Here is a 17,559-nt window from a genome sequence, read left to right on the forward strand (position 1 = left end):
ATGACTGTAGTAGAATTTAGTTCTGAAAGATGAGGAAGCTCTGGAGTTCTGTTTCACAAAAATGTAAATATAATTAACACTACTGAACGCTACACTTAAAAATGGTTAGGATGGTGAATTTATGTTTTTACCACACGAAAAAGCAAAATATATTTGCATCATTTTGCATATAGAGCTTTGATAGAGATGGCATATGACAAATGTTTATAATGCGTATGTAGCATTTACCCTTACAATGCAATTTCTTAAGTAACATAGAAAAACCTCTCATAAACTTAGCATTTATTAAATATATCAAATACGGAGCATCCTAAATTATAGTTTATTAGGGAGGAATGACTAAGTGTAACAGACTGAAGAAAGGAGGATATTCTTTCTTATGTTTATCTTTGTGATTATCTGATTTATGTCTGTATTTACTATGCAGAGATAAGCTCCAGTGTCCGGTTTTGTTCACCATTCTAGTTCCAGGCCCTAAAAACAGTACGTAAGTATTTATTGGATGAATGAATACAGTATTAAACACTTGGAGATGAGGTAAAACCAGGTCTAATCCCCAAATTCAAGCGTAGTAAGAGATATACCATAAAGGAGGCACAATCAACTTCCAAAAAACTAATTTTAATCAAAACAAAAATTGTTGATCATTAACAAGTTTATAAAACAGTGATTTAGTTACATAAATAAATTGATATCAGTGTATCAAATCTTAATTACTTTCAACTTCATGAGCATGTTTACATGGGTGATGAAGTACAACCTTTTTTTTTTTCTTTTTACCTATTATAATAAATAAAATGGAGCGCATGAAATAGTTCTAAACAAAAATACCTACAAACATACCTCTAGCATGTTCTCTAATGAAGGGAACAAGAGACACTGGACAACTTTTGCACCAAAACATAAAAATTGCTTTAAAAAGCACAAGGTTACAGAACCATCAGCTAAAGTAAAGACACTATACTGTAACCAAAGTTGGTATTTAATAATATAATGAACAGTTTGGTAGTTAGATCTCCAGTTTGGTTATTTTAAAGCATTAAGACAAGGCAAGATAGAAGGCTGCTTTTGTTTTGAGTAATTCTAGAGAAAATAAAATATATTTTAAAAAAAAAGAAAGAAAACTGAAAAGTAGAACAGTCATACCTACACAACTTTCTGTCCTGCACAAAGTCAAAATACCTATGCAGAATAGACATATAATATATATAATGTTATTTGTGCACAAAGGTTAGCTTATTATTAGCTCACTGCAAAGGCGTTATGTATCATATGTCAATTGTTTTGGAAAACATTTTGCATTTTGTGTCAAAAGGATTTCTTTTAAGTTTCCTAGACTAGGAGGCACGAACCCCAATTCCGGCATACTGTATATTCTTAATGCTAAGGCTTGCTGCTCTGGCTGTGTATTTTGTTGTCCCTCTTTCTTCTAGTGCCTGTTACAAGCATGTGTGGTGTAGTGGTTGTTATTGGCGGTGGTGTGTGCGTGCGTGTGTGTCTTGTGTCTGTGTGTATACATATATATATGTATACATAAGTTGTATACATATATATACATATATAATTTCTCCCAATAGATCTCAGTCCAACCATGCGATCCAAAAGGTGGCTCTGCATAGATGCCCAGCATGAAGCTCACCGCCTGAGCCAACCCTGAAGCAAGGCGCACTTTGAGTCCTTCTGATAGGTTTTTCTCAGTTTTTTTTGTTTTTGTTTAAAACCAAGCTACTGCAGCTTCAAGTATTTTGCATTACATAGAATATTTTTTATAAATTAGTTAATGTTATATTTTCAATATTCAGACATATACTATAATATATATACAGTACAATAAATGCTCTCATTCTTTTTTTAATTTTTTTTTGATAAATCCCTGAGAATGTATGTTGACAGTCGCTAAGTTTCCACATGCACAAGCATCGTGTGCCATGCTTCTGGACGAACAGCACTGCAAAGCCACGTGGGTCAGCCTTTAACTATTAGTATTTCATTTTGTTGGTTTGTTTAAATATGCTGAAAATGTAAAGATGAGTTACAAAGGAGTAAAGCTGAATCCATTCGAGGTACTTATCACAGGATGGAGGTGTTTTGTTTGGTTTTTAAAGCCATTTCAATTATTTTTTTTTTTTGAGGCTGTGAACGTATACAGAAAACAGGAGAGCTATGTGGACTTTTGCCACTTGACAACATATACTCAGTGTAAACCAAACCTTTTTAACCTCTCTCTCATACAAAACCAAAACAAGAAAAAAGAAAAAAAAATTAAAAAAATATAATAAAAGGAAAGAAAAAAAAGGGAAGAAAATTAAAAACACACAAACTTTCACAACATGACAATTTAGTCTGCAAACGCAATATAACTATACACATATAATACCGGTGTGGCTCTGTTCTTTTAAGTTAAAAAGGGTACAAAGGCAGGCTCAAGTAAAAACAAACCATCCCTCCCATTCCCACCCCCCACCCCCATTCATACAGGTTCTATCAACCAAACCTCTCCCGAACCAACATCATCAGTTTCTTTTTGCCTTTGTAGATTTGTTTCAGGTTGTCAATAAACTGTGTAAACTGAATGTGTCCGTCATGCGCCATTAGGAAGGTCTCTCGGGCCTTGCTGAGGAACTCTATGAACTCGCTATAGTGCCGAGGACTGATGTGTGTGAGTCGTGAGTGCGTCGTGTTGATGTACGCCCCGATCGTGGCATCCAACAGCTGCCGCAAGGGGGCTTTGTCCAGTGACATGAGCTTACCCGAGTTCCTCCTGCCGTGAAGTCCCACCATGCCAGGAGTGGTCAGAGTGCACCTGCGCAAAATGTCTGACAGTACCGTTGCACACTTGACACTCTTGACCACCAGAGGTATTATAGCTGCAAGCTCATTTTTACCAAGGGAGTGGCTGAGCGCACAGGCCCACAAAACATCATTAATGGCAGGGTGCGTGTCCTGATTGTAGCTCAGGTTGAGATGGGTCATGGCCAGGGTGGCCAGCTTGTAGGCCCTCATGGGGTACCCGCGGTGCTCCATGTACCGTGCTATCGTGAAGAGCTGGGTGTAGCTCATGCCGGTCGTAGCAGCGTCGAGAACAATTTGGTACGCTGTCTCAAAAGCTATGTGATCCTTTTCACACAGGGTCAGCGCAGACAGGGCACAGTTCTGAGGGTCCTTCATGGCGCACTGCAATGCGAGGGTCCGGGCGCTGCCGGCCAGCTTTTCCTGCTGATGGCAGTCCAGGTGGAGGCGGACGATGGTGCTGTTGGACATTACGGTGGTTGCAACTATACTTGTGGCCTCAGTGGGAGTGAAGAGCGTGAACCAGCTCTGCATGATGCTGTCCAGGGCGTAGACGCCTGCAGGGAACACAGAGAAGCGCCATTACCCACGAGGAGGCTGCCTAGAGGTCTTGCCTTATTTCCACGTTATAATCAATGCTTACATTATTAACCATCATAGGACATGAGTTAGGCCAGAAAATCCTGTAAGGTAATGTGGCTGGGAGCAACCTTTTAGAATAAGGTTATTATAGATTGTTATTCAGTGAAATGCCTGAAAGGAACATGGACTTCCTGTAATAAAGAACTAATCCTCTCGGTAGCTGGTATTTGCACTGTGCTGCTTGCCATTTCAGACAATGGCTTTTTGCTAATGAGTTATACTTCACTGGGGCCTCCTGTCAGTTACCCACTACAGAATCTGAGTCAGAAAAACCACAACCGTCACCAAAATAGGGAGTTTTTATGTGGCGTGTGTGTCTGTAAGTTTAAAGGACACACGATATAAAATGATTTAAGCTACACAAAGAAGCAGGAAAATGTGACCCATAACCAAGAGAAAAAAGTCGACAGAAGTAGACCTACAGATGACTCAGATGTGGGAAATGACTGTCAAGGTCTTTAACATAACCATTTTAAATACACAAGACCCAAGATGCCTAAGCTGAAGGACAATCCTAAAGGTGTGTGATTTAAGAGAAGGTACTAAATGGCAGACAACAATAAGGCATATATCTTGGCGCAGGGGTAGGGGAGTTGTTGTGGCAGTTCATCTTGCTATTATCTTTGTATTGCTTCACTAAACCATCACTTTAACAATCTAAACATAATTTTTTATGTTGAGACCAATTTCCCTTTTTCCAAAATAACAAACCATTACAGATCAATGAAAGAAAAATAACAAGAAAAATTATTTTACAGTATCTGCTGTGTCAGTATCTAAATACTGAGCTGGCAGTGTCTTCTTGGCAAGAGGTGTGTATCCTTTTCTGATGCAAACAGGAAGAAAGAAAGACAGTTTAACCAACATTTATTTTAAACTGCCACCATTTTATTCGTGTTGGCATTCCTGCTAGGAATATAGTTTTCTTTAGTACTAATTTACTATTGCAGAGGAAAATAGTTAGCTGAAGGGTTTCACAAATTACAGTTTATGGGCAATGAGGGACCTTCTTACGGCTACCTACAATTTCTCACATATCTGAAAGCTCACCTAAACCACACCCAGTGGTCATTTGTCTGTTGATACCATCACATATGCCCTCAGATGATGAAAACACTCAGCACAACTAGGTAACTTTATATATTATTTTCATTAAAAGGGACTGAACCACACTAATCCACTGTCTCAAGTCAGTTTCAAAGGTGGGCTCCAACCCACCAAGGATTCACTCTGGAACCCATAGTTACTAAAAGCACCTTAAAGTAGTGATAGAACAATTGGATAAAAAGTGTTTGCTCGCTGACTTATTCCATTTTCTTAAGAGTCTGGAGCCCCACATATTAGATGGTTCAGAAGAGGAGCAACGTAATTGTGTGTAACTGAAGGCTGGAAGGGGGAAGCCCCTGCAGGTTGCTGGAAGGGGCAAGGGCCTTGGAGAAGTCAGGGAGAAAGAGCGGAAATGTTCCTGTATCTGTAATGAGGAGGCACCTGGGAAGCTCCTGCTCCAGAATTTACCTACCCACTTCAGTAGCACATGTTACCAGCCACCTCACCATCTCCCGCCGCCGCCAATTTAAGGTTGACAGTGTCATTCGCATCACCTACACAGACAGGGCAACAAAATGTTTTGGAAGATTATCCTGGGTCAGTGGAAACATAAGACAATTCATCCCAGGGTATAAACTACTAGGTACACTCCCTACTACCAGGAGGATGAAGAGCCATATTTAGAGCAAATCTCGGCATATGAATTTGGATTTGTCCACGGCTGTCCTAGCTGGCCTTGTCCCAGCCTGAGAGGCCGCAGGTCCACGTTATACTCCTGGAGGAACTAACTGACCAGATGTGGCATCCTGGGCAAGTCACTCAATCAATCACTTTTGTCGTGTGCAAAATCAGAGGCCTGGACAGGAGCGTTAAACACAGCCCATGCCCTCTCCTCCCCAGCTTTACCTTTCCATGGTTCTAGCTTCCTGAGGCTCCCAGTTCTGACTAGGAATCTTCATATGGCAAAGAGGTATTTTAAAATAATTGTTTTAGTTATTCCTTCAATCTCTGGTTTCTATTTTCTGGAAGTTATAAAGATAACCCCAGGTCCATGAAAAGAAATCATCTTTGGCTGCATTAGTGATCGGATTTTGCTTTTCACTTTCCAGTAAGTGATCCCAAGATAAAATTATCCATCTCTTCCTGCTTCCCCATTCTTTAAGATTCAGAAAATCTAGGGACCTAACTCCTAAAGCCTTGGAAAGACTCCATGGGATTCCTTCCTAGACCCGAGAAGGAATGAGGCAGGGGTCAGCTCTCAGTAATCTGCCATTTACCCAAAAATATCTTCCAGAATTCCAAATAACCAGAAAGCTTGGGTTAATGATTTTTCCTGCATCATACCTTTGAGACAAATGATAACAAAAATAAGCCAAATAACCAGAATTTATTTTTTAAAAGAAATTTTGAAAATGTCGTTGTATGGCTTAAATGAAATCTCCTATATATCTCTGCTTGTGCAGTACTATATACGGGTAAGCGCATTTTCCTGAAATTCAATTCTTTAAACTTTATTAATCACTGTTAGGAAAATCCATAACTAGAAAACCAGATTCATCACCTAATTAGGGCATTCCATTCCCCATACTTAGGTAATTAGAGGATAACAATTTCTTTCACTGCTTTTTATAGGCGGTGGGAGAGCAAATGTAAATAGATTCCCTGAAAAACGTAGAAATAGAAACTTTTCAGTTCCTGGTTTACACAGAAAGCTTTTCAGAAACTAAGGACGCAAACATCTAGCTGCATGACTAACTCAAAACATCCTTGGTAATACACCTAAGCAGCAGGCCTGCTGCAACCGGACCCTGGCCCAATCACTCCTCCTTTACCTCATTTCCGCAGGGTTATAAAAAGGAGTTAGAACTGCCCATCTATTGTGAAAGTGCAAACATCAATACAAATTCATACTTCCTCTAAAAATTTAACCCTAACAAGTGAATCTTTATTATACATGACAGCTTAATTTAAGTCTCTGACGAGCAATAATTCTTCTCCATTCATTAAAAGAGAAATGGTAACGTGAAGGTTATAATTCAGAAAACGATTTTTTTATTGGAAGACACACATAGGGTTTCTAACTGTATGGTCCCCGAAGCTGAGACTGGCAGCAGTCTGGTCAGCGGGGCATGACAACAGCTCCGAGCACAGGGCTCTCCTAAAAGTCTAACAGGTTTGTGCCCCCCATAACTTACCTGTGCTAAAAAACCCAAACAAACACACAAACAATCCTGAGATGGCCTTTGTTTAGCAGTCCTTGGTACCCCAGAAAGACCATCAGTCACGTACCTGCAGGCCCAGCTCCAGAGACACTTTCAAAAGAGTGATGTCCGGCAAACTGTCCATGAGAGTTGCTATTTTAAATGCATCTTGGGCAAGCTTGAAGATGTGGGATGAGGAGTGAATGTTTTTCTGGATCGATTCTAATACTGTTTCCAGCCTCCGAACATCGCCTGCCACATACAAGGGAACACCAAACCACATCAAAATGAAGCCCAACAAAACAAACAAACAAAAAATAACACACAAGAAGGGTAGTAAAAAAGGAAACAAAACATAAGGCACAAGTTAATTTACCTGAAATGTTCACAGACGGCACGGATGCGACAGCTAAGTGTACCCGAGTTACTGCAATGCCTATGAATCTCGGCTTCACAAACAAGAAACACCGAGACACCCTCAATGACTAAAACCACGTGACCCAGAACCAACACAAGATAGCAAATAATTCTCCTAGTTTCTACTTACGTATTTTTTGGCGAATAGTACAGATAGAAAAAAAAAAAAAGTAACCTCACTTTTTAATCTGCTTCTGAATCTCAACCACCATTTACATGGCATGATAACTAAATCTGAACTGTGCCAGCAGCAAGTATAACGACGCAGGTAAATGAGGAAAATGTCAGGCTCAAATGAGTAACACCCGTTTTGCCTCATATGCTAACATCTAAAGAAAAGTATCCCCTGCAACCTGACATTAGCACCACTATTTGATAGCAAACATGACCCTTAAAAAAAAGAAAAAGGTAAAGTACCCCAATCATCCCCAGGCCTCAGGACACTCCCGTACCTTTGGCTGCAGTTAGCATGGTAGACGCCAGCTCACACTGCTGGGATTCTATGTGGCTTAGAGTGAACCAACGAGGGTATCGGTTAGGAACAACTGACGCAATGTGGTGTGGGCGGGTGAGGTCTCCCGTTGGAGCAGTAGATTCCAATACTAGTAACCTGTAATGAGAAGACAAGGCAGGTTCATCACCTTGGCCACAGGGACTGGCCAGAAGCCAGAGCAGTGGGCAGAGGCTGGGAGCAACTGTTCAGGTCCTTGGTGCAGGAAGAGCTGGTACAGCTACACTCTGCTGTTTGGATGCCAAAGTCACCTCGTTAATTGCTCATTACCCAAACCTAAGAGATTTCCTTTTTCTAGCACCATTCAAAAAATTGCAATATTCAAGGAAATAAAGATCTGTAACAATGAAGAAGTCTGAAATACAGTCTCGATGCTTACCTACTTTAAAATTTTTGAATCTTATCACTCATTAAAAAATAAAAAGCAAGAGAAAGCTAACAGGGAAGTATATATTAAGACTGACATTACAACAGTCAGAGGTCAGTGAATAGCGGAGATGCATAAGGTTAACTGATTGAAACACAAAATAAGAGGGGAAGTAAAACAAAAATGATTTCCTTTCCATTATTCATACTTTCGAAAGAATTAGTTCCTTATTACTTCAGGAATTTGTAGTTAGAATATGTTCTATCAATCGTATCAGATAGGATGAATGCAAATGATCCAAGTATTTGTCCCTTGACAATCTTGCATAAATTCAGTGTGACTTCTCATTTCAATCAATCAATCTTTGATTAAGAATATGTTGACAAATAAAGAACAATTATTAAAAATAAAGCACGTGCTTAGTGATCTTTTCCAAATTATAAGCATCAAAGAGATTTGTAGAGTAGCTACAACTGCAGCAATTCCTTTACAATCATTAAAACAATGACCTTCACCCCAGTATTCCAGAGTTAGGGACTATGAAACAAGAGCTGGGGACCACGAGCCAGCAGGGTCAGGCTGTGATGCTGGCCTGCTCTGGTAAGCAAATGCTTCATTCTCTTTTGCTTTTATCTAGGGACAGATGTTTGCATTAGAGGGTGTCAAGGTAGGCAATTGAGTAATAAGAATTTTGGTGGGGTTGCTATTAAGTTTAAAAAAAAAACCACCCAGAATGCCCCTGTATTCACAGGCAGATCTTTCCAGAGTTGCTGGAAAGGAAACTAGTCAACATTCCTGGAAAGATGAAAAAATGAGTGCTGCACACACCCTTCCTCAGTCCCCCGCCATTAATTCCAGAAGGACGAAGAAGCAAGTGAGCTACACGTCTCTTTTCCTTCCTGTCCCCTGGCTGCCCTGAGATGCTCTGCTGGGTCACACTACCTCCCTCCCTCCGCAGTCCTTTGCTGGGGGAGCAATTGCAGGAGGAAGAGAAGAGGTAGAAAAGCAACTCCCCGGTGCACTGCTAGCACCCTCATGAACAAACTGCCTAGGCAGCAACCAAGGGCAGACATACATGAGTTTCTGAATATGAGAAAAGCAAGCCTCTCCGCCTGACCAATACCTTCACACACAAGCCAGAACCACAGAGAAACCTTATGCTACTTTACTTGTAAACTTACAATGGTCACAGCAATAGCATCTGGTGGTACCCTAACATTAGCATCCTTTCCTCACACAGGAGCAAGATTCTAGAATGTGGGTAAGTACAGAGCTGAGCATCTGTCTTCATCTGAAAACTGCCATTTCAGCTTCAAAAATGGGAATAGGAACTTACTTATAAAACTGTGCTTTAAAATACAAACCAAGTGGTATAAAATAATTTGGTGGGAGACTTTTGCTTATGTTAGTTTTAAATTTATATTCTGGTGCCTCAAAAATAGACAAGAGAGAACTTATAAGGTTTCTCTATAGGTTAATGAGATTTCATGTTGCCAAGGAAAGCATGTCAAATTAAAGGAAGTCAGCTTCAGAACACACTGACACACAGGTACACCCCCGCTCCCCTCTCACCCCGGCCAAATCACTGCATAAAACAGAGGCCTCCTAAGAGAGACAAGCTACACACATAAAGGTAAGGATTTGTTTTTAAATCCACTACACTGGCTGCAGACATAGAACCTTTGATGAAAAGCTTCTATGGGATCAAATGTATTCTCCAGCACCTCAAACTTTTAGGTGTGGTTTATGGTTTGTCCTTTGGCAACTATAACATGGCCTAATCTGCACTTTACCACAGGACTGTTTTAAGTTTTTTAAAAAGCAAAAATCTCATGTTTTAAGAAAGGTAGGTATTCCTTTCAGGCCCTTAAAGTTTTACAGTCTACATGTAAGACTGAAAAATACAATCTTGAATTCATTAAAAAATAATCACCTAGGACAAATTCGTGATAAAATATGTGGTGAACTGACTTGAAAAAGGAAAGTGAAAATAGAAAGGTCAGTGGCAGAGAATAACACATTCTAATTGTTATTACTGAAAAGGAGGTCCTGAGGAGATGGACGCAGTCAGAGCTCAAGTAAGCAGATCCGGGAAGACCCCTGATGGTGATGCCCTCAACACTAGATACGGGTCCCCTCCTCCCTCCCTCTCCAGCACAAAGGTATGTGAGCCCTGCGCTGGTCTTCCTGCACTGCTGATGGAACGGGGAATTACAGCAGGCAGGTGTGAAGGGCTCCCTCAATTAGTACATGCAGTCAAGTATATTTATCATTTACTACTGTTTCAAAAATCGAATTTTTTCAAAACAATTTAGGAAGGTTTCAACGGTTGCTGCCATGCGGTTAAACTAGGCCTGAAACTGTTTTCTCTTCCTAAACTTTAGCTTCAAGAAAAAGTAGGAAAAAGCCACCATGGGCATAACTATGATAGCAGTCAAGGATACAATTCTTCTGTCACTTTAAAACAGAAGCCAAACAAGCCAACGAACGAACCACCACCACAACAATCCAAGAAGCATATAAACAAATAGGTTCTTTAGATTCTCTGCTGCCTACAAGAAACATGAATGAATGAGAAGTCAGGTTACAGCCATTTGTCCCAGTGGGGAATTTGGATTGCATCTGCCCGGCTGGGCAGTGAATACGTACCGCATTGCTCTCAGTGCAATTTTGTATGCCAATTCAGCATCATGAGGTAGGAGAGAGGTGAAGAGATACTTGGCAAATGTGTGCATTGGAACGCTCTCCCGATGGATTATTTCGCCTAAACCACTATATGGTCCGGCTGTGGGAAGAGAGCATACACATTTTACATTCCTAAAAAAGGAACTAAGACTTCTTGTAAAGTATATCTTAAAAATTTTATGTAAAGTTATAACATACAAGCTAATCTAGTCAAAAATGTAATCTAAGTGACATAGTAGAAAGGAATACAAATTCTCAATCAAAAATGATTCTACAGGGTATAGTATTCAATATCGAATTTACTTCAGGAACAATCCCTTAACTGTACCACAGCTAAAATGAGAATCACAGAACTGGGCAGAGCTTTTTCACATTATAACTGCTTCAGAGAAAGAAACCCTCCAAAGCATAAAACCTCACTGAATTCAAACATCCTCTCTCAATGAGTATATCTAAGCATCCAGATTTTCAAATGCACAGATGACTCTGCAGCTTAACTTGGGAAGCTGCCCCGGACCCAATCAGCCTTAGGGGCACAGACAAGCCAGGGTTCCAGGAAAGAGAGCTGATTCAGGGGAAGGGTGGGGGAAGGATTCTGTACCACAAACCCCAATACAAAGACTTTAAACATTGTTGCAGAAATATTAATTCTCAGAAAGTGATTTACAATAATAAAAGAATAGTTACCCATTTGATACTCACCGTGGGCAAAAGAAAAAAAAAAACTGACAATCTACTACTTTTGGGGCTCCAAAAGACCAATTTTTAAAAGCAAAACTACATTTAAGCTGTCAAAATTCATTTCTTACTAAGTTATGACAGGCATGGTGGGAGAGCTGACTTCCCCTGTATGCTCTCTGAATGCTGCCCTAAGAAGGGACGCATAGACTTTTAAAATAAATTCTGAAAGGAAACCACAGTGGTTAGTTCAACTAGTTTCCACTTAGGTACTTTGAGGTTTAGTTACTGTAAAGTGTTTAATAAATTAGTTTCCATGTCACCTTTGGGTAAAATCTATTTCATGGTTTCTAGAATTATGAACCATGACACTACTGCTCAAAGGACATAATGCATTTGTTTTCCATGAGAACAAATCAGTCTGGCGACGAATTCAGAATGCAAGAAATGCAGTTCAGAAGAAATGGTGAGAGGAGTTACTGAATTGAGCATGGCGTAGGAGCATTATATACTACAGATTCATTTTAAGAGGTTATTTTAAACTTCATTGTTTTATTTCTTATTTTATTATTTTTGAGTTCATTCTTTTGAAAATCATATAGTAAACCTTTTTTTCACCTACGCAAATTAAAATCCATCCTAGATTTTAATTTTACCAAATCTACTAATCTTTTCCTTGTCTTTTAGATATTTAAGAATGTTTCAGTGAGCTGACATTCTTCAAAGTTGATATAGCAATACAGTAGAACATTTAGTTCATACAATGAGACCAAATTATTTAGGTTATTATTACAGACAGAATGTTTGCATCTCCCACCCCAATTTATTATGTTGAAGCCCCAACTCCCAACGTAACTGTAGTTGGAGATAGGGCCTTTATGGAGGTAATGAAGGCTAAATGAGGTCTTGGGTTGGGCCCTGATCTGACAGGACTAGTCTCCTTATAAGAAGAGACAACAGAGAGCTAGCTCCTACAAAAACTACACACACATGCGCTCTCTTTCTCTCTCCCTCTTCTCTCTAAAGCAGTCATCTATAAGCGAGGTAGAGGGCCCTCACAAGAAAATGAATTGGCCAGCACCTTGACCTGGGACTTTCCAGCCTCTAGAACTGTGAGAAATAAATTTCTATTGTTTAAACCACCTAGTCTCTGGTATTCTGTTATGGCAGTCTCAGCAGAGGAAGACATTAACTCTATTTTACTTAAGAACTAATTATAGCAAATTTGTAGTTTTTTTCTTCTTCATTTCTTTTCCATTGCATTTCAATGTCTCCCTTAAACCATCAAGCTACCTCTTTGTACTAAGCAGGGAAAGCCAGCAGGCATAATCAACACTTTGTTATGACGCCTCCCAACAAGGAAAACATTCAGTCAAATATCACAGAATTATTTGTGAATTCATAATCAGTGTAATTCTGAATGCCAGTGTACTGCATAATAAAGGACTGAAATTTGGTACTAAGTTGCCCAGAAGTGCTTTTCTAATATGCCAATTGATCCAATATGCCAATATTGAGGCCAGAAGTGATTAATACTCAGCAACAACATAGGGTACTGTTTCCTCTTTTTCAGATACCTGAGTCTAATAACCCTGAGGTATGATAAAAAAAAAAATACAGTGAATGTTTAAATAAATTTATTACAGTAGAAGACACATTGCCATTAATCCCTCTCAAAATACTCCCCCTCGGTTCGAACACACTTATCCCATCGTTCTTGCCACTTTCTGAAGCGGTTCTGGAAGTCCTCTTTAGTGAGTGTCTTTAGGTGCAATGTCGTGGCTTCACTGATGTCCTGAACTGATTCAAAACATTTACTTTCATGATCATTTTGACTTTTGGGAAGAGCCAGAAGTCGCACAGTGCCAGATCTGGTGAATAAGGTAGATGAGGACACACTGTAATGGTTTGACAGAAATCACCGTACCAGAAGTGATGTGTGACACAGAGCCTTTCTTTGTGATCACAAAATACGGTGAATGCAGCTGCTGAGTGCCATCCAACGTAAAGGCAGGGATCTTCAATAAAGGAAGCAACACGTCAAAGCTTAGTAACAGTGTGAGACAAGTTTCAGCTTGTTTGGTGCAGTCGCTTGTGAGTCAGTTGAGAGAAGGTGTGTTTTAAACTGTGCCATGACAACGCTCCGTATCACACATTGCTTCTGGTATACAGCAAATTCTGTCAAATACAAACATTATGGTGTGTCCTCATCCACCTTACTCACTGGATCTGGCACCGTGCGACTTCTGGCTCTTCCCCAAAGTCAAAATTATTCAGGACATTGAGGCAGCCAGGACAGCGCAACTAAACACACTCAGGAAAAAGGACTTCCAGAACTGCTTCAGAAAGTGGCAAGAGGTGGGATAAGTGTGTTCAGAACGATGGGGAGTATTTTGATGGTGATTAATGGCAGTGTGTCTTTTACTGTAATAATAATTTTTTAAATTTAAACATTCACCGTATTGTTTGATCACACCTCGTAATTTGCCCCTGAAATGTGCAGAGTGTAAATGCATGGACAACTTGGTGCCCCAGTGCAGTCAACTCATCACGGAATGCTTATCTTCTGGAGTTTACTGAAATGGTCCCTGGCTTCCCCCTTGGACTGCTTCCTGTCCTGTACCGCCCACTCTTTGCAGGCCTAGCAGGGTCAGGAAAGTAGAGGAGGATGGAATGAGTCAACAACACTCTTTATCAGGCACATTTCTCATAAAAAAGTTTAATGGGGATGTATGGACTAATCAAAGACTCAGACAAAGTTAAAAAATATTCATGAGCAATAAACATGGAGACATTTAAAAAGGTAAATGATAGAAAGATATCAGACACATCAACTTTGAAAATCACACACCCTCTTTCTATCCTTCCATATAATGGGAACTAAAAGTCAGTACTAAGAGCCAGTGACAGCATAAAAAAAGTGTGTGGCTAATGATGTTGCTTATATCAAAAGGAATTATGAAATGAAACTAAAAGAAAACAGTAACAAAAGAATCAAGATCACCTGAAATTTGCCAAGATAGATTTCTATGTTTAGAAGGAAAAAACTTTAGGAGAGTGCTTTAAAAAATTAATATTAGGAATTGTTACCAAAATTAATCATGTTATTAAGAAGAACATTTTCCATTTAAAATGCATTTCTAAAATACATAAATGTATAATATATTTGGTGAAAATATTTTCTTTTAAATAGATCATTAGCTTTGGACAAACAAAAGAGGTTCTGAAATGCTATTTTCTCTAAATCTCTTCCCCATGTAACAGTTTTGAATATCAGATGAAGACACCAAACTTTATGAGCCTATCAGTCACAGAGAAGCTAACATACATGTACTTTTGAGACAGAAGCTATTTTATCAATTAGACAACTATATTTACACAAAAGATTAAGCTATCATGCTAATTACACTTAACTCTTTGAGAAAAAAAAAAAAAAAAACGCCAGCCAAAATTTGTTAGGTCCTTTAGCTCTTCACTTTATTTAAAAGAAAAAAAGAAAATTAGACTGTCTTAGAGATTCTATGAAACTTTAACTTGGTGAACCTATACCTAATGAATTCTCTGAAATAATTAGCCCAGTGGAAATTCATTCCTGTGGCCTTTCGTCCTTGGTTAGCGTGTGCAAACCACATATTCCAATCCCAGGCATCATGTAACAGTCAATAATTCAGAGGAATGCCAACCAATTTTTCCATTTTATTATTTCATTGATCAAGCAAAGAGGAGCATGGCTACCAGCAACAGCTCACTAAGTATCAGACTTCTGGTTATCTCAGGAACAACACAGCCAAAATAAAAACAGTTCTTTTCAGAGCTTGTGTCATCAAATGGGGATCATTTCTAACTGGCTATCCTATGTGACCACTTAAATCAAATGACACAAACCTAAACATCTGTACTTTTTTTATTAAGTGATACTATTTTTACATAGTAAACATGCCTATGATACTCAGAATAACTACCATATTAAATGCGTTCAACAGTGCTTTAATATAATTGGCTAAACAAGTGGAAAACTTCTTTATCAAACTACCTTCTAATAGGAAGACTGCTTGCTTGCGAAAAATTTTCACCAGTGTGTCATCCAATTCAATTTCCTGAAGCTTGGAAATGAGCTGCTCCTCATTCCGGCAAACCTTCTCTTGTGTGTACAGCCCATCAGGCATGATACGCTGCTGTCCCAGCCCTATCAGGGCTACTTCCACAGCTAGCGTTAAATAGGATTCCCCTTCTTCTAAGAATTTGTGTGCAGGTAGATGCTGGTATTCCAGAGACTTGCACTGTCCCATATTCTCTGTAAAATGTCACACAAAACAATCAGAGTTTGGAAACTACTTTTGCAGGTATAATAAATATTATATTATACCCAGTACTCGTAAATGAATTATTGACTTAATTCTAAGAAAGCGAGAAAACATATTTCTTAGGTTAAAGTGCATAGCTTTCCATAGTATCTTTTTAAAAATGACAATGAATTACTAAATGTATGTTTTGGGAGCTAGAACATTACAAATATTTTTCTGCCATTGAAAATGAATCACTAAAGAAAACCATACATCAAAGAAAAGATAAGAATACTTAAGAATGGAAAAAAATTTAATTAAACAAGTGTGAAATTACATGATGACTGCAATAATTAGCAATTTTTAGAAGCCTGGCATTAAAAAAAAAGCTTCCATATTTTTATCACAATGTTAAAATTTATAATGAAACAGTGGAGAACATAACACATGTAACCCAATTTCAAGGTCCTTTCTGTTATCAAAGAGTCATCAGTTACCACAAGAGTAATGATTCTTTGAGCATTCCCTTATCTCTGTCAAGGTGTTTCTATTAGAAATTTTAACAAACTTCAACCATCAAACTCCCAAGGAAAGAACATTCAGAGTCATACCTTTCACCCCCCGAATAGTTTTGGGTCACCCATCATCCATGAAGGCAACACCGCAGGAGAACACATGGAGGGGTTAAATAATTAACCCTCTGAGCTCACCCAGCCATGGGAGCAGCAAAGGGACAATATTTCCTCCCTCCCACATGATGCACATCCTTATTTTATATCTTGATGCTAGAAAATGGTCACGAATGCAGGTAAATTCTTCGGTGCAGAATCACTGACTAGAAGGGAATAAATATTCTTACGGTTCTTTACACATACTGTCAACTCCAAGGCTTTTCCCAGTTCGTGGAAGCATACCCCAAAATATTCAATGTGCCTATTTCCTTGCTCTCTTGCTAACTGTAGGTATTGTCAACTATGTGGATTCATAAAACAAACTGTGAAGAAAAAAGGCCCATGAGACAAATGCCAGTGGTCTTACCTGTAAAATCTGAGAAGCCAGGGAAGCTTTCCTCATCCATGCGGCAGGCTTCCATAAGGCTGCTGAAAAGAGTGCCCACGGGGTCCAGGGGGTGGCCAACCCAGCCCTCCAGATTGGTTATCGAGGTTATGCTTTTATGGGGTAGCTCTGTGAAGGAAAAGGGAATTGAGAAATAGAAAGAAGTAAAGGGAAGAGAAGCTTTATTTACCATTTAATAACAGCATCCAGACAAATTACTATAAATGTTATTAGAAGAACAAAAGTACATATAATCCTCAACCTGTGAACTATTTTGAGTTCTAAAGTTTCAACTGTAAATCAATGTAAATAGTACTAACTTCCTAGGACAACTCCCAAACATCTATTTAATTCACGTGTGCATGGTATTGGGTTATTATTACTTACACTATTAAATTACGTTGTATGAGGGAAAATGAATTCTAAGTTTTCACCTGGGAAGTTACGGACAACTACCCTCCCTTCCTAGGAGTGGCATTAGAGAGGACTAAAAAGTCTCCCTGGAATTACCACTGGGTAACTCTACAACTCTATTAAAGAAGAAACTCTCAGCATCAGTGCTAACAGGATTATTTAAATGGAGATCAGAGGGCAGTTGTAGCCGGGGTCAGACTTGAACTCCCCTAGGAATATTACTAAATTACTCCCCAATCACCTTATGAAAGTTTTTCTTAGCATAGATCTGTAAGGCATTTAAGAGAGAACTTTTGCCACAAAGAGGAACTATAGCAGAAGGTAACATCATTTGGATGAAACATATTCTTTTCACTTTATTCACAGAATGTTAATACTTTCAAGTTAAGTTAAATTACAGAGGCTGAAAAAACAGCTGCAAATATTTTAAGATATATTCCATTGTTGTAAATAATGCAATATTTCACA

The 17,559-nt window shown here is 39.0% G+C and overlaps 1 protein-coding gene across 2 annotated transcripts in view; it reads right to left on the reverse strand.

Annotated features, from left to right (window-relative positions):
• Nucleotides 1-600: 600 nt before the first annotated feature.
• The window catches only part of ZSWIM6 (zinc finger SWIM-type containing 6), a 184,179-nt gene continuing 167,220 nt past the window's right edge, over nucleotides 601-17,559 (reverse strand). For both annotated transcript variants that reach the window (XM_074328909.1, XM_074328910.1), the window contains exons 8-14: nucleotides 16,660-16,806; nucleotides 15,372-15,632; nucleotides 10,625-10,760; nucleotides 7,550-7,707; nucleotides 6,769-6,932; nucleotides 4,952-5,033; nucleotides 601-3,347 (exon numbers count right to left, since the gene is read on the reverse strand). In XM_074328909.1, coding sequence (XP_074185010.1) covers nucleotides 2,485-3,347; nucleotides 4,952-5,033; nucleotides 6,769-6,932; nucleotides 7,550-7,707; nucleotides 10,625-10,760; nucleotides 15,372-15,632; nucleotides 16,660-16,806 — 1,811 coding nt within the window. In that variant the 3' untranslated portion in view covers nucleotides 601-2,484. The remainder of the gene's footprint in view (nucleotides 3,348-4,951; nucleotides 5,034-6,768; nucleotides 6,933-7,549; nucleotides 7,708-10,624; nucleotides 10,761-15,371; nucleotides 15,633-16,659; nucleotides 16,807-17,559) is intronic.

This window comes from Rhinolophus sinicus, linkage group LG03 (assembly GCF_036562045.2).
Source record: "Rhinolophus sinicus isolate RSC01 linkage group LG03, ASM3656204v1, whole genome shotgun sequence".
Lineage (NCBI taxonomy): Eukaryota > Metazoa > Chordata > Mammalia > Chiroptera > Rhinolophidae > Rhinolophus > Rhinolophus sinicus.